Below are 24,462 nucleotides of genomic sequence, written 5' to 3' on the forward strand. Positions count from 1 at the left end.
CTGCTTTGTAGGTCAACTCCTGCCCAGTCCTGCCTTCCTCACCCCCTTATGTGTATTTCCTGAGAGTCATCCCCAATTAACTTTCTGCTCTGACTCTGCATCTCAGAGTCTGTTTCTAGAAAATCCAACTTAAGTCAAGGAGTGAACTGAGATACAGAAAGGCTGAGTGACTCGCCCTGCCATGTAGATAAGGCAAGCACAGAATTCTGGCAACAAATGCATAAATCACATAATGTTGCCACAAAAAGAATCCTTGAGAACCATCAAGGTCAACCCACCCTTTTCCAGATGGGGAGACTGAGGCAGAGAACCAAGGCATTTGTTCAAGGAATCATAAGCTAATTAAGTGAAAAAGCTCTGATCAAACTCCACATCTTTTGTGGCCTAGTTGGACAGATAATATTCTAGTGTTTAATCAGCTTCCAGGAAACCTTGAAAAAATCCAACTCAAACTGAACTTTGAGAATTTGGAGTCCATACCAGGTGGCTTTTTAAGCCCATCCTTCATGGACGACACCTCATTGTAACCTCCTGCTATAAGAAGCCATTTAACCTTCAAGCCATCACCTAAATAGAGGAGCCAGGTCTGAATCAGAGGTGATAGTGCACTTTATTAACAAACAAAACAATACCAGACAGGCAAAACTGTACTTCAGTGTCAATACATACACACGTGTACTCCCACATATAGCACTGGGGCACATTTCAGACAGAACATTAGGCACCAAGTTCACAGACTAAACATGGTTCACAATCCTTCAACACTGTGTCTTCAGGCTGATATACGTCCTTAAAAGCTGTGACAAGGTTAACTTCTCAAATCTCATTCTTAACCTTACTATTAATGAGGCTGACAGCCTTCAGAACTGTGAAGCAGGTGACTGAACAGGGCCAGGCTTGATCAGCTGCTTAAACTGACTTGAGAGTGGGTGGAAGAGAAGACCTGTGGCATCTCGGGATTGGATCACCTCATGTATGTGGGGAAGTTCTCAGCTGCCATTTCACCCATAGGCACCACCTGGGCTGGCATTCATTTTTAATAATCTGTAGCTTAACAGGGTTGATCTAATTAGGATGAATTAATGGGTTTGCTAAAAGTTTGAGAAGAGGGTAAATCCCATATTCTGAGAGTCCTTTGACATTCGAGACATGTTAACTATGTTAACAACTTGATGACTGTTAAAACTGTTGCCGGTTAAATTTGTCAGCATTTCCCCAGAGGTGTGTCAGAACCAAGTTAATCAGTAAGCAAACAGAAATAACTGAAATAGATCAGGGATGTGATTTCTCAAAGCACTTTGGTATAAAATGCAGCAAGTTCTTACGTATTAGGGCATATCCAAGACAATACCAAAACTCTCAACTTAGCTAAAATGCTTTTCAATTGCAAGGTATAGACTGACAGAAAATCCTGCTCTTTGCTCTCAGGATGTAATTTTGGATTTACAATAAGGTTAATTATGTAATAAACTTGGGTTGGTTCCTCTGGCAATCTTTAATTCCCATTCAATAAAAAAATAGACAGCAGATTAGATTAAGAGTTACTGGGAGGTAATAGAAATAAGGATGTGACTCGAATACTGAATATGGGAGAAGATAGAAGCAGCAGTAGACTCATCAGCTTTGAAACAACCGTGCGGCATTTAGTACAGGGGCAAAGATAATGGTATCATGCTATTAAAAATGGTAACGCTCTATTAAAAATTGCATACTCTATTATAAAAGTATAAAATAATCCAGAGACAGAACGGTTAACAGGATTAATTCTAAAAAAGGAATTTGAATCTAGCTTATGTACTAAATGTGTGGAAGTGACTCCATCAAAATTTTAGTTGATTTAAATATTTTGGCACACAAAGAACAAGCTTCAGCTAGCTAGAAACTTCATTTAAAATGAAATGCCTCATTCATCAATGATGCAGGATATTACTGGGTATCTACCACCTGGGTAGCTGAGTCCACAGAATCTTCTGAATCTTCTCGACCGCTTTATTTAATCACATCTGTGTTGATTTTCATATATATATGTGTGTGTATGTGTGTGTGTGTGTGTGTGTATACACTTTATGGCTAAAACTTTTGGGTTTTTTAAAAAAATCTGACAGTTTTTTTTTTTTGTTTGTTTGTTTGCCACATGGGGCAGGTTGTAGGATCTTAGTTCTGCAACCAGGGATCAAACCCTGGACCTGGCAGTGAAAGCACAGAGTCTTAACCTCTGGACCACCAGGGAACTCCCCCAACAGTTTTTAAAATGGGAAAGATAAGAGGTGAGCACTTTTCTGAACTCACATTTCTCCTAAGATAAACTTAGTCTTCATATATAAAATCATTCAATTTCATGTCTTTTATAAATCTTAATAATGAAAGCAAGTGAGGTTATAACAAGAGCCCTAATTTCCTTTCTGTGCTTGATTAGTCTCATGAAATAACAATCAGAAATTTGTCATGTGCATTTCAGTATTTATTTGAGAGAAACTGGCATGGTGGTATTACTCAAAAGTAACCATGTGGAAGTGCTTCCCTGGTGGCACAGTGGTAAAGAATCTGCCTGCAATGCAGGAGACACAGATTTGATCCCTGGGTCAGAAATATCCCCTGGAGAAGGAAACGGCAACCCACTCCAGTATTCTTGCCTGGAAAATCCCATGGACAGAGGAGCCTAGCGGGCTACAGTTCATGGGGTCACAAAGAGTTAGACACAACTGAGCCAGTAAACAACAATAACAAACCATGTAAAAAACATACTTAAGTTAACAGATCTGCCTGATTTTATTATGGCAGTAGAAAAAAAAAATCTGCCACTAGAGGCCTTCAGAAGGGTCTACCTGAAGAAAGGAAAATACTGCTTCCTTGGAATTGGCAGAAGGTTATCAAGGACAATGGGCCAAATAATGTCTGGCCACCTTCCAGGAGTTTGCAAAGAAGCCTACTGTAGTCGGTCTCACGAGGAGCAAAACAGGGAGCCCTCTTGGGGGATAGTCTTGCTACTATTTGCTCATCTAGGGAGCTACATACCAGTCACAGCAAATCAATTTAAACATCCCTTGGTAAACACTGTTCTCTTTAAGAAAAAGAGGAAAAATGCAAACAAACTAGCACGAAGACTAGATGTCTAGAAGTTTAGTTTAGTTTTAGTGTTAGTCGCTCAGTTGTGTCCAACTCTTTACGACCCCATGGACTGTAGCCCGCCAGGCTCCTCTGTCCATGGAATTCTCCAGGCAAGAATACTAGAGTAGGTTGCCATGCTCTCCTCAAGGGGATCTTCCTGACCCAGGGATCAAACCTGGGTCTCCTACATTGCAGGCAGATTCTCTGCGGTCTGAGCTACCAGTGTCTAGAAACTTCACAGGAATTAGAAGTGGTCAAGAGATCCCTGAGACAGCAGCCCACAAGATGTTGTGGTCTGAGGGCCTGAACCCTACCTCCACTGCTTTCCCTTATCCAAAGTGGGGGCTGCTCACCCAAAGTGGGGGCTGCTCACCCAGGAAGCTTCGAGTCTCTGGGCCTACACTTTATCCTTTGCTAAGGATTTCGAAGGACAGTCACAGGCTGGGCCTTAATCTACTCAACCTCTACAGAAAGTTAAATGCTTCATTCCTGCGATCATCAGGTATTTTATGTTAAAGGGGAGAAAAATAGGACACAGAAACTGTTTCTCATGAGCATGTCAACTTTAACTTCTTGATGTTAAAAAATTGATCACAAGGTTATTTTTCTACCAATCAACACGAGCTGGTCTACAGACAAATCACAAGATGGAGCTTGATCTTCTGGAAATTAAGGAGGTCATACACTGAGATTAAACTGAGGGGTTAAATCGGTTCACTTAAAGATGATCTGATTGCACGGTTGTTCTATGGGTCAGCAATTTGCTTTTGATGATACCAGGGAAGGCTAAGCAGAAAGCATGAAGCCAAAACTTCAGGATCGGCTTAGCAGCCTGAATCTGTACATCACAAACCACAGGGCAGTCATCGATGTGGAAAACCCAACGATCTTCAGCAGGCCTGGTACGGAAGGCAGGTTTCTCTCCCAGAAGCTGGGGGTGATCTCTACAGCTGGAACATCCTGGATGAATGAACATAGATTATTAGCAAAAAAAAACTCTTACAGGAATAAAGAGTGGTAAAATATATCTGTAAAATCAGTGTCTGGATCTGCCCTGGAGAGTGGCATCTACAAAGACATCAGAGGCTAGAAGTTGAGATTTTTATATGTGATTCCTGGTCTATAGAGATGGAGCTTCCAAACTTACTTCAGCTTCAGGTTCTTGGATCCAGATATCTTTGGCAGCCAGCTTCCCCAAAGCATTCAAAACCTGAAAGAAACAAAAAAGAAAAAGGTAAAAAAAGAAAAGACTTGAAAGAAAGTGGCCATGGTATTATGAGGTTCTGTACTTTCGACAGATTCAAGGCCCTGCTGGCCACAGATGAGCCTCATGAGTGGAGTGAGGGGCAGAGAAGCGGACATCTATTAATAGATAGATGATCAGTGGCACGATCTGGAAAGACCAAATGACAACTATGTCAGTGGACTCAAGAGGGAGAGCCATTCGGCTTCCTGTCTTACCTCTCTAGCTGCTCGTTCACCAGCCTCTACTGCTCCTTCCATGTAACCGCTCCACTGTGTGGCAGTCTCCGTGCCAGCAAAGTAAATCCTGCCTACAGGTTGGCGAATCACCCTTCAAGGGAACAGAGAGGTCATGCAGTTACTTGGGAAGGCACTGAGGGTAAATGAGCCAGTCGTGGCCCTCACCTAAAACCCCACAGAAGACAAGGAAGCCCAAATTGTTTCCCAAACTCCCATGCAACTCAGCCAAAGGTGAAAGGCTCCTCCTTGTTTCCTGGGTCTGCACCAAAGGGTCTGAACTTTCAAGCCAGAGAGAATCAGGATATGAGATCATCAATCGCTAAAGGTAATGAGACCTTTTTCTGGCTAGCTAGAATTAAAATGTAAGAACATACATTAAGCCCACACTCAGATTCACTTGCTGCATGTTCCCTATTTGCAGTCCATTCTGCTACCTACAGTAAGGGGTGTGTTCTTCATGAGATCTCATCTGACTGCCGGGAAGAACAGTGGTGGTGAGTGGGAAGACAGAAAGAGGAACTCATTTCTAGCAAAGGAGAGATCCAAAGGATTATGTGTCTATCTTCCTCAAGAACAACCTCGGGAGTTTGGGGTTAGTAGATGCAAACTGTTACATATAGAATGGATGGACAACAAGGCCCTATTGTATATATCTCAGGGAGCTATACTCAATGTCCTGGGATAAACCATACTGGAAACAAATATAAAAAAGAATGTGTAAAATGCATAACTGAGTCACTTTCCTGTACGGCAGAAATTAACAAAACACAGTAAATCAACTACAATTAAAACAAACAAACAAACAAACAAACCTCTGTACAATTAGCTTCTATGGATGTATCCAGAGACTGGCTGAGGGTAGTGAAATAGGCTTTCTCTTATAAAGAGGTCTTGGTGAAAAGAACCACATAAAGGCTGGGCTGAATGAGCCACTGTCCCCTCCTACCTTGTTGGCTTTGATTCTTATAGCCACTTGCATGAAATCTCCTAAACCTTGTACCTCCACCCCAAAGGACATCACCTCAACCTGCTGTCATGCCTTTTTCTGACTCAGGAATCCTTGGCTTCATCTATCCCTGATCCTAGTCCCATCTCCTAGACTTCTACTTTGATTCCAGAACCACTCCACTTCATCAATACTGTTATCACTAACAAAGGCTATTCATTCTTGGCTTGAGATTTGACAGAAATAGCCAACACTAACTGCCCTTTGGAAAAGGAATTGTAAAAAGCACCCAAGACCTAAATAGGGTTTCCCACGAATCGTTTAATCTTGCATCAGATATTGATGACTTTCACTGAAATACTGCATGTGTCTATTGAACTAAAATCATTGCATAATTAATAATTCAATTAAGAAAAACAAATGAAAAGCTCATATAAGGAAAGGATTAACAGACCCTTCTTCCTTCTCTGTGGACACACATGACCTTGAGTTAACATTTTAGGTCTGTTCCTCTAGAAACCTGATGAAAGCATAAGGCCATATATGTTACCAGGCAACTGCTGCTTATGGTAAAAATGGCTGTCCTCCACCCCTCACTGGTAACTTGTATCTAGGCTGGGAAAACTCATAAATTGCAAATATCTGGAAAGAGTCTAAATATCTGGGAAATGTTTGGGCTTTCTTGAGCATGCTGCCTCTTTTAACTGGGCATGTCCTTTGTGAGGATCCTAGACACTGCCTATGAGGCTGTTTTAAGACACAAAGGCTCCTGTGAACTAAGGGGTTTCTAAGCTAAGGTGAATTCTCCCATCTTGTGTGCATGTCAACTGCTCACACCTTAGCCGTACACAGTGAGATGCTTCCCCATGATGTCTGATGCTGGCAAGACCTCTTTAGCCCATGTCCTTCTCTGTAGATTGGTGCCCAGGAGCCTAGGGTAGTTGAGCTCAAGAAGGCCCCTTGGAGGACACTGCAGCTTGCAGGATCCTCACGTATACCAATGACCCCTGAATTCCTCACCAGTGTGCTCTGCAATTGTTCTATGTGCTGCCAGGGACTGTTCTACGTAGAGACATACTTCTTTGCCTATGGACACCTAGAATATACAAACTATCTGGGACATTACATATAGGAATGCTGATTCCTGTTTCTAAAATCCCCCTGAGCTTGGCTCCTCTAGCTTTAAGCTTGGCACACGTCTGGTATCTATTGGTGTAGTGTTTGGGTAGTACCTTCCATATTGAGTCATGATCCCTGGGGGGAAGTAGGCAGTGTAGCAGCCTCCGGAGTACTGCTCCTGACACCAGTTCTTCTCTTCATAGTGCACCGGCTGCAGTTCAGTGGGGAGAAAATTTCAAAGGGAAGACAAAGCTGAAATGCTGCCAGGCAACAATAAAGGCTCTTATGTGCTTTACTGTAACAAAAAGTTTAAAGTTTATTTTTTTTAAAGTAGTTCCTGTTTTTCTAACTTAGGGGGAAACATGACAGTACCAAGTCATGGCCTTTTGTGAGGTACCAACAGACAAAACACATATACTTTGACTTTCTCAACCTCTTGCCTAGGAGAGACAGGAAGTATTCCAATATCTGGAAGAGAGGGTATCTCTATGTGGATTCTGAAGTCTTTAAGACTCTATCAACAATCAGGTTCTGGAAGGGTCTGCTCAAATCTCTGCATTCTTTAAATAACAGACCTTACTTCCCCATCTACCAGGGCATTACTGCTAAAAAAAGGGGTGGGGGTAGAAGGGAGAAGGGAGAAGGAAAGCATAGTGTCTAAGAAAAAGGCTTTTTTTCAGAACCACTTCTCTCAGCTGGCAATGTGAATGATGGGAATCCTATTAAAAAGAGGACAATTAAAGATGAAAAATATTTTCCAAGGGATGTGAGAGGACCTTCTCTGATTTCCCTAACGCAAGTTTAGTCTTCCAACAGTTCAGAGAAAATCCCCTGGAAGAGCCCCCCACTCTCTGCTTGGGTCTTTAAAAAGAATTTCATTCTCTTAATTGCTTTCAGTGGTAGATTGAGGGCACTGAAATTCCTGAATGAAGTGTAAATTGAGTCTGCAGATGGAAAAACAAATTAGTATGACTTTGACCTGGGCAGAGAGTCTAGATTCAGTCTGTCTTATCAAGTATATACTACTGTGCCTGCATCAACAAATAATGATATAGCTGGGATTTTATTTGGCAGTGATCAGTTGACACTGACAAGAGAGCAGGGCCTCTGTCCCAGGGACTGATCTCAGTCACCCTGGAGATAATACCTGCAGCTTCTGCCTCTCATTACTACTGGCTGCCAGTTATTCAGCGAACATTTAAACAGCCCAAGGAACTGTTGCATCAGAAATTGCATGCACCGACAGCAGCGTTTTAATGGCCTTTTGTGACTGAAGTTAATCCTCCAGTAAGCATATCCCTTTATACTCTCTTCATAAGACTGTCAGGAAACCAGAATCTGCTTTGCTTTACACTCAGAGCAAACAGAGCGGAACCTGCTAGGGATTAAAGATGGGGATTTCTTACATGTAAAGCTTCTTGAGATCCTAGCACTTTGGCGTACAGTTCACAGATTTTCCTTTTTCTATAAAAAAAAGAACCAAAGAATGTGAAGGAAGTAATGACTGATGAGTATGGAATAAACACAGTGAGTTCCAGGGTTCTTGCAATGAACCAGATTTATTAAGTGAAAAATTAAAATCAATGGCCTTCAGTCACTACACTAAATGACCAGTTCCTTGAATCTCTGCCCTCAAATTAACTCTCTTTTTCCCGACACAGTTATGTGCTTTGAAGATTCAACCGACTGTTTGTTCTCTTTTACAGTTTTGCCTCTTACACTACCTACTACCATATCTAATCAAGATTAAAATGGAGAAAATGAGATTGAATTAAATTCAGTTTTAGGAATTGATTCTAACTCACTATTTGGAAATATGTAAAATTCTAAAGTAATCCCTTTTATAAGTCTATAGTAAGTATGATGGTGTCTTTTAACTATCCTATGTTTATGTTTTAAATATCTACCAACATATAAAGCTCATTTAATCTTTAAAATATAACATAACACATGCTATACTAGGAGAGGCTTATGGTCATTCCAGGGTAGTAATCTGTCACTTGACAGAATGGTCTGTGGACACAGCACTGGGTCCTAAGGGCATGGAGGGGCAGTGGGCATGATGTGTGATGTGATATTACCTTAAAACAGTCTCTGACCACCCTCATAATTCATTGTGCAAACGACCAGCACAGAACATGGCACATACTATATCTTAAAAATCAATAGTTTTATTCATCTAAGCACTTCTTTGTTAAAACAAATTTACCATTTTATTTATTTATTTTTATTTGGCCATGCCATTTGACCTGCAGGATCTTAGTTCCCCAACCAGGGATTGAACCAGAAGTTAAAGCATTGAGTCCTAACCACTGGACTGTCAGAGAATTCCCTATCTAAGCACTTCTTGAAACAGATACATTTTAAACTCACAGTCACCCTTGGTAAAGTTTGAAAGCTCTAATTTACTAAAATTACCCATTTTGGAAATGAATAGTTCTGTTTTAGAAATTGTTTAAACAGGTTAACACTGATCCAGTTATACACTTTAGGTATTTATCTTTTTTAGTCTTTATATAGGTTAAATGTTGAAAGTGCTCCAAAATACTTTCTTATACACTAATAAATGACTGGAAAAAAATTGCTAAAAATGTGGTAAAGGGTTTAATCCAAATCTGTAAGATAAGCATTAAAAGCTAAAGAGACAAATGGCAAAAAAAAAATATATATATATATTGGGGGGAAGGAAGGAGGTAAGGGAAGGTCATAGTTATTGAAAATAAATTTTAAAAGATGCCAATTTCATGTTGCCAGTTACAATAGAAAACAAGTGTTCCCAGTTTCACAGGTGTTCCCAATTTCTCTGAATAATGTTGGACAAAGTGTAACTTTATACATTTATCTGAATGCTCACACTCACATGATTTACGCAACTCCTAGAGTTCCCATGTCGTGGCTATATAGTAGTAAATCAAGAGAAGGAGGTGGAATGATGCAAAAGGATAAATGTTCTTTACCGACACCACTTTACCATGGGAGGCTTTAAGGGAGAGACAAATGCCACTTCTGAGGTGATGTCACACATCATTAGATAGCTATTTAAGTTCCGGTACAGACAGGCAAGATTCACTGTCCTTCAAGGAGCTGTTCATACTACAGCTCAATAATGATAAAGGTAAGGCAGAACTGGAAGAAGTCTCAAGACTACTGTGTACCTGTCTGTCTCTTTCTGTGTAATCCAAGCCATTCATTTCAGACATGAGGAGACTGAGGCTCAGTATGCTCAAGAGACCAGCTCAACATCACTCAGCTCATTAATGGCAGGGTCAAGGGTCTACTCTCCTGAGCATCCCACCTGTAGTAAGTGCTCAATAAAAATTTACTGAATCAAAATCCATCCTCAGTCCAGTGTGGTACCCTCTTTTCTACTCTATGATATGACTGATTCTTACCTACTTCACATGAGTGTTCCAAGAAATAATTCTGACATTTTGAGTCAATAAGGAAACAAAAATATTGGCAATCATTATCCTGAAAACTTAACAATGCTTCACTTACTTTAGGTACATGTAATAACATCTTTGTTAAAATGGAGTGAACTCTAAAATGTAATCAAACTACTCTATAGTTAACTTTTCATTCAAGAACAGTAAACCAGTTATCATAGAAATTTGTCATTATTGACTGTATTTCACATTATTAAATGAGTCAATGATTAGTTCTAATGAACACATAGGAAATTATCTTCTCCATCCCTTCCTCCCATTAATATAAAAAAATTTTAGAAAAGTTATATAAGATAAGGATGGTACAACAATGCACTGGCTGCTTAGCTGGGCTCTAAAAATAACAGAACGTACTTTAATGATGTACAAAAGAAGTCGCTGTGCAAGTTGGACACACCTACTGGTTTCTAAACCTGGCTGCGCATCATAATTACTCAAAAGGCTTGTTAAAATATGCAAATACTCAGGCCCCACCCCTAACCTACCAAATCATAATCTATCAGCCTCAGAAAAAATTTATTTTCCAAACATGCTTTGGGAAATGTTGACGCAGTTCATTCTGGGAACTATTACTTGAGTCAATGACATTCAGAATTCTAAGTGGTTTTGCCTTATAAAAACTTTTGAGAAGTTTAGCCACTATGTGGAATCAAAACCATATGTCTACATCCAGGCTGGTATTTATTTTACTATTAATAAGGAGGGAAGGCAGGAAATCCAAAAGAAAATGTCAAGCTTAGTATGACATAATGAAAAAAATACACATTAGATGCTATTCGTGACTTTGTCACAAGCTGGCTATGGAGCCTTGAACAAATCATTCCCCATTGCCAGACCCCCAACTTCTTCCTCTATTGAGTGAGTAGGCAGACACTAAAATAGTTCCCCTTTCCTGACATCAAATCTCATGGTTGCTCAAATAAACAAACTCATGTGCAAATGTGGGAACGTCTGCGGCCTTTCCCTAACTTGCAAAGTCATCAAAGTAACTCTCAAAACAAGGTTTGCTAGTTGATTTGCTGCTTAATTTTTAAATCAAATGCAGACAGAAGTATATATTTGCATGCACACCCTCTTCAAAAGCTAACAAAGGATTTAGGGTTATCTCTGTCGTAATGAAAGGGTTTGCATAACTCAATGAAGCTATGAGCCATATCGTGCAGGGCCACCCAGGATGGAAGGGTCATAGTGAAGAGTTTTGAGACAATGTGGTCCACTGGAGGAGGGAATGGCAAACCACTCCAGTATTTTGACTGTGAGAACCCCATGAATAGTATGAAAAGGCAGAAAGATATGACACCAGAAGATGAGCCCCCCCCAGGTTGGAAGGTGTCCAATATGCTACTGGGGAAGAGTAGAGAGCAGTTACTAATATCTCCAGAAAGAATGAAAGAAGCAGCTGGGCCAAAGCAGAAATGATGCTCAGTTGTGGATGTATCTGGTGGTGAAACTAAAGTCTGATGCTGTAAAGAACAATATTACATAGGAACCTGGAATGTTAGGTGCATGAATCAAGGTAAATTGGATGTGGTCAAGCAGGAGATGGCAAGAGTGAACATCAACATCTTAGGAATCAGTGAACTAAAATGGACAGGAATGGGCGAATTTAATTCAGATGACCATCAATCAATCAACTACTGTGGGCAAGAATCCCTTCAAAGAAATGGAGTAGCTCTCATAGTCAACAAAAGAGTCTGAAATGTAGTACTTGGGTGCAATCTCAAAAACGACAGAATGATCTTAGTTCATTTCCAAGGCAAACCATTCAACATCACAGTAATCTAATCACAGTAAGTCTATGACCCAAGCAGTAATGCTGAAAAAGGAATAGTTCCATGAAGACCTACATGACCTTCTAGAACTAACACCAAAAAAAGATGCCTTTTTCATCATGTGGGGGTTGGAATGCAAAAGTAGGAAGTCAAGAGATACCTGGAGTAACAGGCAAGTTTGGCCTTTGGAGTACAAAATGAAGCAGGGCAAAGGCTAACAGAGTTTTGTCAAGAGAACACACTGGTTATAGCAAACACCCTTTTCCACCGATACAAGAGATGACTCTACGCATGGCCATCACCAGATGTAATCAGATTAATTATATTCTTTGCAGCCAAAGATGGAGAAGCTCTATACAGTCAGCAAAAACAAGACCAGATCTGACTATGGCTCAGATCATGAGCTCCTTATTGCAAAATTCAGACTTAAATTGAAGAAACTAGGAAAAGCCACTAGGCCATTCAGGTATGATCTAAATCAATTATACAATGGAGGTTATGAATAGATTCAAGGGGTTAGATCCAGTAGAGAAAGTGCCTGAACAACTATGGACAGAAGTTTGTAACATTGGACAGGAGGCAGTAACCAAATCCATCCCCAAGAAAAAGAAATGCAAGGAGGCAAAGTGGTTGTCTCTGGAGGCTTTACAAATAGCTGAGGAGAGAAGAAAAGTGAAAGGCAAGCGAGAAAGGGAAAGATATACCCAACTGAATGCAGAGTTCCAGAGAACAACAAGGAGAGATACGGTCTTCTTAAATGAACAATGCAAAAATAGAGGAAAACAACAGAATGGGAAAGACTAGGTATCTCTTCAAGAAAACTGGAGACATCAAGAGAACATTTCATGCAAGGATGGGCAAGATAAAGGACAGAAATTGTAAGGACCTAACTGAAGCAGAAGAGATTAAGAATAGGTGGTAAGAATAAACAGAAGAATTATACAAAAAAGGCCTTAATGGCCCAGATAACTATGATGATGTGGTCACTCAACTAGAGCCAGACATCCTGGAGTGTGAAGTCAAGTGGGCTTTAGGAAGCATTGCTATGAACAAAGCTAGTGGAGGTGATGGAATTCCAGTTGAGCTATTTCAAATCCTAAAAGATGATGCTGTTAAAGTGCTGCACTTAATATGCCAGCAAATTTGGAAAACAGTAGTGACCAGAGACCTGGAAAAAGTCATTTTTCATTCTAATCCCAAAGAAGGGTAATGCCAAAGAATGTTCAAACTACCATACAATTGCACTCATTTCACATGCTACTAAGGTTATGCTCAAAACCCTTCAAGCTAGTCTTCAGCAGTACATGAACTGAGAATTTCCAGATGTACAAGCTGGATTTAGAAAAGGCAGAGGAACCAGAGATCAAATTGCCAACATCTGCTGGATCATAGAGAAAGCAAGGGAATTCCAGAAAAACATCTGCTTCATTGACTCCACTAAAGCCTTTGACTGTGTGGATTACAACAAACTGTGGAAAATTCTTAAAGAGATGGCAATATCAGACCACCTTACCTGTCTCCTGAGAAACCTGTGTGCAGGACAAGAAGCAACAGTTAGAACCAGACATGGAACAATAGGCTGGTTCCAAATTGGGAAAGGAGTATGATAAGGCTGTGTACTGTCACCCTGTTTATTTAACTTATATGCAGAGTACTTATATGCTGGACTGGATGAATCCCAAGCTGGAACCAAAACTACCAGGAGAAACATCAACACCCTCAGATATGCAGATGATACCACTCTAATGGCAGAAAATGAAGAGGAACTAAAGAGCCTCTTGGTGAGGGTGAAAGAGGAGCGTGAAAAAGCTAACTTAAAACTCAATATTCAAAAAACTAAGATCATGGCATTTGGTCCCACCACTTCATGACAAATAGAAGGGGAAAAAGTGGAAGTAGTGACAGATTTTATTTTCTTGGACTCCAAAATCACTGTGGATGGTGACTGCAGCCATGAAATTAAAAGACGCTTGCACCTTGTAAGGGAAGTTATGACAAACCTAGATGGTATATTAACAAGCCGAGACATCACCTTGCTGACAAATGTGCAATAGGTTTGAACACCTATGTACGGTGTTCTGCTTTTCAGAAAAAAGTACATGTTGGAAAACCTTGGAGATGGAATAAAGGTCATTGGGACTTGGCCTCTTAAGCTTTATTCAGAGCTAACATTGTTTTTACGATTTTTCTCCATCCATCTTACTGAGAAACCCTACCTCTCAACCCCTGTAAAACAAACACAGAGATGTAAAACTAAATTGATATATGCATGTGGGCAGGAGTGAGTCAAAAGGGGGGCTAGCAAAATACAAAAAGGTTGATTCGTTAGGATTTTGAGATTAACAAATTATTGCATTTTTCATAATGTTATTATACTGTTGTTAGTGCAACAAGCACAATATGAAGCTAACCTTTTACATGTTTCAGATGTAAATTCTTACCTTATATCTTTATGCTCTTTAGCAAGGCGGTCAGCTTTTCGAGCGAGGATGAAGCTGGGGAGAGAAATTACGTTTGAATGATTAGGTGACAGTGGTTTATCTTAAGAGTTGCCTCTTTTTAAAGTGTTCTTGCCTATATCTACAGTAATACCCTAAATACAAGCAAGTTCTATTCCAAGAATGCATCTGTAAATCCAATTTTTTCATAAGTCCAACATAGTTAGCCTAGGTACCCAACTAATACAATCAGTTATATAGTACTATACTCTAATAATAATAATAAAAAAATCTAATAATAATAATAAGTAAGTGTTAGTCACTCAGACGTGCCTAACTCTTTGCGACCCCATGGACTGCAGCCCACCAGGCTCCTCTGTCCATGAGATTTTCCAGGCAAGGATGCTGGAGTGGGTCACCGTTTCCTTCTCCAGGGGATCTTCCCAACCCAGGGATCGAACCTGGGTCTCCCTCACTGCAGGCAGATTCTTTACCAACTGAGCTACAAGGGAAGCAGGCTTATAATATTTTTCACACAAATAATATATAAAAAACAAACACAGAAATAAACACTTAATCTTACAGTACAGTACTTAGAAAAGTGCAGGAGTATAGTACAACAGCTGGCATATGGGGCTTGCACCCACGTTTGTATCTTTGAAAGTTCACAACTTGAAGGTATGTACGTAGGGGACTTACTGTACTCAGCACTAATACACTCTCCCATTATTTCCATATCCTAGAGCAAATGCCAAGCTGTCCTCATCCGCTTCTGGGTCCAAAACCCCTGCCAGGGGTGGGCTCCTAAACAATAGATCACTACCTACTCAATATTTTATAGCCAAAGTTCAGTACAGTTCTTGGCATACAGTAGGAAATTGACTATGTAGATGAATTAATGTTGCGTTAAATGATGAGCCTGGTAATGACTGTTGCCATCTGTCAAGTTACTTGATAAAAGCTGGAAAAACAAATATCAAAAAGTGCTTGTTGGGAATTCCCTGGTGGTCCAGAAGTTAGGACTCCGAGCTTCCACTGCAGGGGGCATGGGTTCAATCCTCTGTCAGGGATTTAAGATCCCACATGCCAAAGGCATGGCCAAAAAAAATAATAATAATAATAATAATAAAGTGCCTGAAGTGGATGCCATGGTGGGCCACCCAGATTCCTCTTCAGGACCAAACACTCATTACCCTTAGCTCACAGCCAAACCCCTCCCTAGCAATTACACTCTGCACCAGAGAACTGCCTGGTGAAAGGTCCCATTCCTTCTCAGAATGAATGCCAGAGTGCAATGGGTACCAAAGCCTACTGCACAGTGCAGACACCCAGTGCAGACACTTCTGAAAGGCAATCCTTACTTTGAGGCCTCTGTTGGGACAACACTGGAGCCCAACCGTTCCCTCTGGCCAATCCTGACTCCTTCCCTCCCCCACAGGCAGTATGTGTCTGTGTGCTCAGTCACTTCAGGAGTGTCCAACTCTGTGCAACCCTATGAACTGTAGCCTGTCAGGCTCCTCTGTCCATGGGATTCTCCAGGCAAGAATACTGGAGTGGGTTGACATTCCCTTCTCCAGGGGATCTTCCCAATCCAGGGATAGAACCCGCATCTCTTGCATCTCCTGCATTGACAGGCTGGTTCTTTACCACTAGCGCCAGCTGGGAAGCCCAGGCAGCAGTCCACAGAGTAATTCCTGATGAACCTCCTAAACCCAAATCTCCACCTCCAAGTTGACTTCCTGGGAAACCAGTCCAGCACAGTCCTCAAATTCAGTGACTCTGTAAAACTCAGTTATGATCCATCTGCTTCCCTTTGATCAAGTAGATTCTACTTATTCAGTTCAGTTCAGTTCAGTCGCTCAGTCGTGTCAGACTCTTTGCGACCCCATGAATTGGAGCACGCCAGGCCTCGCTGTCCATCACCAACTCCCAGAGTTCACTCAGACTCATGTCTTTTGAGTCAGTGATGCCATCCAGTCATCTCATCCTCTGTTGTCCTCTTCTCCTCTTGCCCCCAATCCCTCCCAGCATCAGAGTCTTTTCCAATGAGTCAACTCTTCGCATGAGGTGGCCAAAGTACTAGAGTTTCAGCTTTAGCATGAGTCCTTCCAAAGAAATCCCAGGGTTGATCTCCTTCAGAATGGACTGGTTGGATCTCCTTGCAGTCCAGGGGACTCTCAGGAGTCTTCCCCAACACCACAGTTCAAAAACATCAATTCTTCGGCGCTCAGCCTTCTTCACAGTCCAACTCACATCCATACATGACCACTAGAAAAACCATAGCCTTGACTAGACGGACCTTTGTTGGCAAAGTAATGTCTCTGCTTTTCAATATGCTATCTAGGTTGGTCATAACTTTCCTTCCAAGAAGTAAGCATCTTTTAATTTCATGGCTGCAGTCACCATCTGCAGTGATTCTACTTATTATGCTATTATTAATTGCATGTATATTTTAAAGAATGGAATTGTAACAAGAAATCCTTAGCTATACTATGATTACAAAGCTTGCCAAAAAATCCAAATGAGCTAAAGGACAATGGAGTGATTTCTCCATTTAAGAAAAGTTTTAAAATTGTATTTTTTTGTTGTTGTTCTAGACAAAGACAAGTAGATCAAGACTGAAAATGCAAGGGATGAAGACAGAAATTTTGTCCTCTCCCTCAATTCCGTCTCCCCCAATTAAACTGTTCCTCAATTTGATTGACCATTCCTTTAGAGTTGTTATTTGAGATCTTTCTGGGAAGCAAAGATATAAAATGCATTTGTGTTCACCCAGAGAACAGTATTTCAGAGGAAGCTGTGGAATGTTTAAGAAATTTGAACCACTGAACTCTGGGAGATATAGTCATGGTTTTGCTTGATTTAACTAACACTTTATGTTGCGGCTTGCTTGTAAGGTACTAGGTGCTAAGTCACTTCAGTCATGTCTGACTCTTTGTGACCCTGTGGACCGTAGCCCACCTGGCTCCTCTGGCAAGAACATGAGTGGGTTGCATACCCTTCTCCAGGGGATCTCCCCCAGCCCAGGGATCAAACCCACATCTCTTACATCTGTTGCACTGGCAGGCAGGTTCTTTACCACTGCACTACCTGGGAAGCCATAGTAATAATGATTTTAGTTAAATTTTAGGTTTATGCAACAATCGTATGTGGTATTTCAGTGAAAATCACCAATAGCTGATAGAAGACTAAATGATCTATCTGAAAGCCTTTTGGATCCTGGGTGCTTTTCACAGTTCCTTTTCTAAAGGGCAGTGAGTATTGGCTCTGTCTGTCAAATCTCAAGTCCTGAATGAAATAACCTCTTTGATCTAACTGTAAGAATGGACAATTATCATCCAACTTTCTTTGGTGTTTTATTGGGGAAATTATACACCCTGGCTTTGGGGTGGGAACATTTCACAGCTCTAAAGTACAAGGTCCTTTCTAGTTTCCAAAGGCAAGTAGTTATCACACACAGTGCTGGGCAATTACAGCATCCCTATCTTCAAGGCTTTCATTGCCTAGAGCAGAGAGCAGGGTGGAGGCAATATAGCTTCAATGCAAGAACAGGGTGGAAGCAATTGTCCAGATAAAACAGATTAGAATATCACTGTCTAAGTGTAAGTGTTAGTTGCTCAGTTGTGCCCGACTCTTTGGGACCCCATGGACTGCAGGAGCTGCATAAATAAACCCATTACCATCTAGAAGGCTTCTGCAATCCGTATCCTTGTTGCTGTGCTGTGCTTAGTCACTCAGTCGTGTCCAATTCCTTGTGACCCATGGACCCATAGCCTGCCAGGCTTCACTGTCTTTGGGGATTCTCCAGGCAAGAATACTGGAGTGGGTTGCCATGCCCTCTTCCAGGGGATCTTCCCTACTCAGGGATCGAACCCAGGTCTCCCATATTGCAAGCGGAGACTTTTTACCATCTGAGCCACCAGGGAAGCCCATATCCTTGTTAATAAAGCTAAAGAAAGCCCAGAACAGCGGATGCCACAGTATTTCATTCCCAGGGCAAGAAAAACATCAATATTCTTTCATCTACACTCAGATAGGTCTTGACCAGTAGTCTTCAGAAACCTCTGTCTCAACTTCTTGCTTTTCTTTGGCACATAAAAAGGGATGGCAAACTCCCCAAACAATCTATGTATTTTCTTGCCCAGTGGGGTCAGAGATGAATAGGGTACAATGTTCCTATAATCTTTACATTGTGAGCACCTGCCCTTGCCAGGGAGGCTGGTGCTCCTTCTTACATCTTACAGAGAGAGAAGCGGTTACAAAATGTTTTGCTGGCAGTCCAGTAGCAGAGGCTGCTTTCTAAGTCCCTAGGGTCATGGGTGTGTGTCTTTTGATTTTGTAATTTCCCTTCAATGACACAATGCACATAAGCTTAACTTTCCTGGGGCACAGGGGAAAGCCAATGGTCTCCAAAAGTCACTTGACTGCTAGAGAAGTTGTGCTCTTTTATTGCAATGTGCTAGAATACATAGCCCTTTTGTTGGTATTGCTTTGAGGCGGACTAAAATGTATGAAAACTGAGAGGCTATGGCACTCCTTGGAAATTTCTTTGTGGGAGCTCCGATTCCCTCTCGGGACCCCTAGTCTCCAGAGGGCAGAGCAGCTGTGTGAGGCAGGAGAGGAAAACAGAGTTCCTCTTTCAGACACAGAACCTTGCCCTGGCACCATTCCTCATGGAGGACAGCCATGGAGTGACTTACTGGAAAAAGTGCCCTACATTCAAGGCCTGGCTGGCTCTCCTTCAAACTGCACTTCATTGGTCATTCATCTTATCTCCCAGGGTAACAGTGAACAGATTTTTCTTTTCTTTTCTTTTGGCCATGCCACATGGCTTGTGGGATCTTAGTTTCCCGACCAGAGATTGGATCGGGGCCCTTGGCATTGAGAGCTTGGAGTCCTAACCACTGGACACCAGGGAATTCCAACAATTAAAATATTAACCTTTGCTATGTAGTGCTGTCTAGTATGGAGAGAGGACTAGAGCCCAGAAAACATAACTTTGGAAGGTTTTACAAGACAAAATAGTTCTCGTTCCAGAATGGCTATAAACATTCTGCAGGCAAAGTGGTCTACCATGCCATCTGTCTAGCTGTATTTTTCACTCTTTCCTCCACGTGTAAGTTTCATGGGGGAAAGAAATCGATGGACACAAGTTCAAAGTGGCGTTCACTTTAGTAAAGTTTCCCAGTGTTCTCGTGCCACATACTCTACGACTCTAATATTACCATACATGAAAACATGATATGTTGTCTATAGGGTTACTTACTGTTGCTTGAGCTTGAGTCCAAAACAACATGCTCTGCCAGTTCCCACACCAAGACACCAACATAGTTTGCAAAATGCAGAACATCCAGGTCTCACTTACCCCATGATAGCAGGCAGTGATCCATCTGGCTTGGTATCATCCAATGTTATTGAAATTGGAGCTTCCTCATCTTCGATGATCATACAGCCACAGTAATCTTAACCGGAAGAAAAATAATAAGAGATTGAGAAACTTCATCAGGGATTTAGGAAGGACATTTTAAAGTATATATATAAAACTATTTCACTAAAAGGAAGGCAAAACTTAAACTATTGGTCCTTGCCCTGATCCTAGAAGTTCTTTCCCATTAAATACACTCACTGATTAAACAAGGATGTTTGGTCACCCAGACACATTAGAAAATGACCCATCTCGATGACCTTTGCATAAAGGTCAGGTATGATCAATGTATGAGTAAAATTTTAAGATGGCCTTGGAGTTGTGGAATACACAAGAAATAGTAGGGTGTGTTAGAAGGAATCGCCTCTGGGAAACCAGGGAAGAAGTGGCAAGAAGGAATCCTTTTAGTATGAGATGAAGGCTTAGCAACAACCGACACCATATCCGCCCAGACCCTGCCTCATGCCAACACCCCGATAGGAAGTCTCATTGTTATCATTTTATACAGAGGCTGAGGCTGAGAGGTGAAGTGTCACCTGAGGCAACACAGCTAGTAAGCAAGCGGCGCCCAAGAATGTGTGACTTCAAAGGAGCGCTTTTTCACGGTGGTCCTTTGTCTCACTCTACTCTTAAAGAGGAAGTGGTGAGACATATGCCAGGGGCCTGGGCAATGTGGCCCTGCAACTGGAGGGCCTGCTTCCTTGCCTCTCACTGCCAGCAAGCACTCTTGGGGCCATTTTGTGTTGCTGGGGACTATGAAGAGATGGACAGACTAAGATTTCTGATCCTTTCTCTACCAACTGGAAACACATCTTTTTCTGTTCAATGTATAGTATATGTTCCTACTGAACTGAACTGATATGTTCCTAAAAAAGAGTGCAGTCTTCTCAATACAATTTCAACATGAATAAACACAGCCTACCCTTTTTCTTCCAAAAGGCCTCCTTGTAATACATCATGCACTTAATGACAGCCCCCATTGGAAGACGCTGTATCAGCTGGTTTCGCTCTGATGGAAGCTCTGGTCTAAAGTGTATCTTGGAAGTCAAAGTTGGTGGGATGGCGCTAATGACATATCGGCACTGAAACAAACAGACACAAAATACCATCTCAAATGTAAGCCACAGTCTTTGCAGGGGACATGAAACATCACCTTTATCATTTTGAGGGACACTAAGCAGTCACAACGTACAGTATGAGACCACTGTGAGGCAACAACACAGAATAAGGCACATCAACTAAGGCTGATAATTTGGAAGACTGAGTCAGAAACCTGCCAGCATCAATCATGCCACTGCTTGGATTAGATTTGGTTAGAAGCTGCCGAAGACAGAAACACGTCAGTCGCTCAGTCGTGACTGACTCTTTGTGAGCCCGCCAGGCTCCTCTGTGCATGGGATTCTCCAGCTAAGAATACTGGAGTGGGTGGCCATTCCCTTCTCCAGGGGATCCTCCCCACCCAGGGATTGAACCCAGGTCTCTTGCATTGCAGGCAGATTCTTCACCATCTGAGCCACCAGGCTATCAGAGACCTACTTAATACAAGCTCTTTAAATTTTATTTATTTATGGGCCACACCGTGAGGCAGGCAGGATCTTAGGTCTCTAACCAGGGGATGGAACTTATGCCCCAAGTCCTAACCACTGGACCATCAGGGAATTCCCATAAAACGTATTTCTTTTGACAAAACTGAATTACCTCATAAAGTTCACGACTCAGGGTCTCTATGGTGATGTTTTCACTTGACTGGTCAACGTAAGTGACAGGACTCCTCAGTTTCACCCTGTCCCCTAGGAGTTGCATTATCCGTTCGCTTACTTGACCGGATCCACCTACAAACTTCCGTTCCTACAGGAAAAAGCAGGCAGGGATGGAAATGTGACAAACGCACCATGAAGGAAAGCCATATTTACCACTGATTAGAAACCTCTGGAAAATCACAGGCCATACCTCCACTCTCTGCACTGTTAACTGTTAGAAGAACTCATTAGGACAGGGGCAGTCTACCAAGACACCTCAGACACCATGCTCTATGCAGCTTTACGTGACAAAAAGCTGTTACCAGTTTATGGAATCACAGAATCAGTGCAAAGGGATGAATTGGGAGATTGGGATTGACATTATATATATAAAATAGATAACTAATAAGAACCTACTGTGTAGCACAGGGAACTCTACTCAATACTCTGTTAAAGGCCTATATGGGGAAACAATCTATATAAAAAAGAGTAGATACATGTGTATGTATAACTGATTCACTTTGCTGTATACCTGAAATTAATATGACATTGGAAATCAACTATATCCCAATAAAAATTTAAAATCAAATCACAGAATCAGAAGAAAGGTTTCCCTAGACCACTGGCACCTTGACTGAATGCAAATATCAGCAAGCTTCAAATGCTCAAGAGTGTAATGCATGGAGGGTGTCTGGCGACAGGGAGGGTGCTGCGCTTCTCCCAGGGGGAGGCAGTTTCCTTTTTTTAAAAAAATTGATTATTTTTTTTCTAGTTTCACTGAGATGGGCATGCAGTGATTCTTAACTCCCCTCAGTTTCTTAAAGTTCCAGGCCAGGACTGTCTAGGTGCAACAGGCTCATGGTGCTCTCAAGGATCACCTGGTCATCACCAAAAGATGTTCTAAGAATCTAAATCTCAGCTGTTGAGAACTTTTTGCCAAAATGCCTGGAAGTTTCACCGGGAGGACAGAAGAGTGAAGGCTAAGCATCTGCCTATTCCTCCAGACATTGTGGACTAGCTTCCTTGAGCAGCTCTATAAGACCATGAGTGCTGCACCCTAGCGCCATCTGCTACACTCACCATGGAAATGCTTCCAGCTTAATCTAAGGGCAGTCCTTAATACAGTGCATTTTGTAAGAACCGGGGGAATATTTTTAGTCTGCTAGAGATTGATGATTCTTTGAATGATTAGAAATACAAGTAGACAGACTAAAGCACAGCCCAACATTGTTCAATTAGTTACCTTAATCCCGTTCCTCCAGAAAGCCTATGCCAGCAGCCACACAATAATTTTTACACTTGAATAACTGGCTATTGTCTTAATGACACCACTATAGCTCCTTATAAAAACATTCCCAAAGTAGTTTAGTTTCATGATCTGTCCATCCTCACAAAACCAAAACCATTTAATTTATAATTTGACCTCTGTTTTCCAAGAGTTACTCTGAATGTTAATATAGTGGAAAGACCAGGAACTCTTTTCCATCTTCATGTCTAGTATTTGTTGAACTAAACTATTAAAAGATAAATAACTATTAAACTATTAAAGGATAAATCTAAGTTCTTTGTAAAGGTATTGTGATAATGGTTTTACATTCATAATCTGAACTATGCCCTCCAAAAGGTCATGTGGAGTCTGCCTAGAAGTATCTTGGCTCCTCTGAATGAAGGATATAACACAGTACTGAAAAGAAATTATTGTTCAATTAAAAAATGAATTAACTAAATACATATATATATATATATATATATGAAGAAGAAGTGAAGCCACTCAGTCGTGTCTGACTCTTTGAGACCCCATGGATTGTAGCCTATAAGGCGCCTCTGTCCATGGAATTTTCCAGGCAAGAGTACTGGAGTGGGTTGCCATTTCCTTCTCCAATATATATATATATACATATATATATATATATGGATGTATATTGAGTCAAGATATTTCCAAAAGACAAATATAGATTAAAAGGAGTAATATGGGATTTCTAGATGTAAAGGCACTTAAAAATGCAACTGCCTTATGTTTGCTAAAGCTGAAGGTCAAGCTGACAACCATAAGAACAACTTAGGGACTTCTGGAGGTCTCCCAAGGAGAGGAATAATTCACTAAGTTGACAATGACTGTACACCTCATACTATGAAACAGAGCATAAGTTAGAACTAAACTGCTCCCAATTAAACCTTATCCCATTGAGGCATAACATTCTGAGAAAAGATATACCTATTTTCTTTCACTAAGGGAGTCTTGAAATAAAAAAATCACAGAGTTTGGAAAATCTGGGAATTAAAATTTTGGCTTTACTACTGGCTTGTTGTGTATCCAACCAGAGAACCAGATGAGTTACATACATTAGTAATGGCTGTGGTATCAGTTCAGTTCAGTTCAGTTGCTCAGTCGTGTTCGACTCTTTGCAACCCCATGGACTGCAGCACACCAGGCCTCCCTGTCCATCACCAACTCCCGGAGTTTACTCAAATTCATGTCCATCAAGTCGGTGATGCCATCCAACCACCTCATCTTCTATCCTTCCCTTCTTCTCCTGCCTTCAATCTTTCCCAGCACAAGGGTCTTTTCAAATGAATCAGTTCTTCGCATCAGGTGGCCAAAGTATTGGAGTTTCAGCTTCAGCATCAGTCCTTCTAATGAATATTCAGGACTGATTTCCTTCAGGATTGACTGGTTTGATCTCCTTGCACTCCGTGGGACTCTCAAGAGTCTTCTCCAACACCACAGTTCAAAAGCATAAATTCACTGGGGCATCAGAGTCTTGATGATCTTAATCTGCTTCTTGTTGGTTCAATATTTCTTATGAAGAAGAGCTTGAAGTATAGAGCTTAAATTATTAAAAATACTAAGTCATTCTACGTTTCCATTTTATTAATGGGATGTTGCAATCAGTTGTAAACTAATAAACTTATATAGTGATTTGCACAAAGACTCCTTGAACAAAAACTGCACAGTTAAGTCCAAAAAGTATCTAATTTGGAGACTT

General features: G+C 41.2%; 1 protein-coding gene across 1 annotated transcript; it reads right to left on the bottom strand.

The window, feature by feature from the left end:
- Nucleotides 1–587: 587 nt before the first annotated feature.
- LOC102169371 (amine oxidase [flavin-containing] A) lies at nt 588–21,584 on the bottom strand (the record flags this gene model as incomplete). The annotated part of the gene is given in 9 exon segments (XM_018044693.1): nt 588–4,068; nt 4,256–4,318; nt 4,570–4,681; nt 6,769–6,866; nt 8,062–8,119; nt 14,315–14,368; nt 19,677–19,773; nt 20,659–20,818; nt 21,435–21,584. Coding segments are annotated over 9 exon segments (939 nt in total), but the record flags the coding sequence as incomplete, so codon positions are not given.
- Between the last annotated feature and the right edge of the window lie 2,878 nt (nt 21,585–24,462).

The sequence above is a fragment of the Capra hircus genome, unplaced genomic scaffold (assembly GCF_001704415.2).
Source record: "Capra hircus breed San Clemente unplaced genomic scaffold, ASM170441v1, whole genome shotgun sequence".
In the NCBI taxonomy this organism is placed as follows: domain Eukaryota; kingdom Metazoa; phylum Chordata; class Mammalia; order Artiodactyla; family Bovidae; genus Capra; species Capra hircus.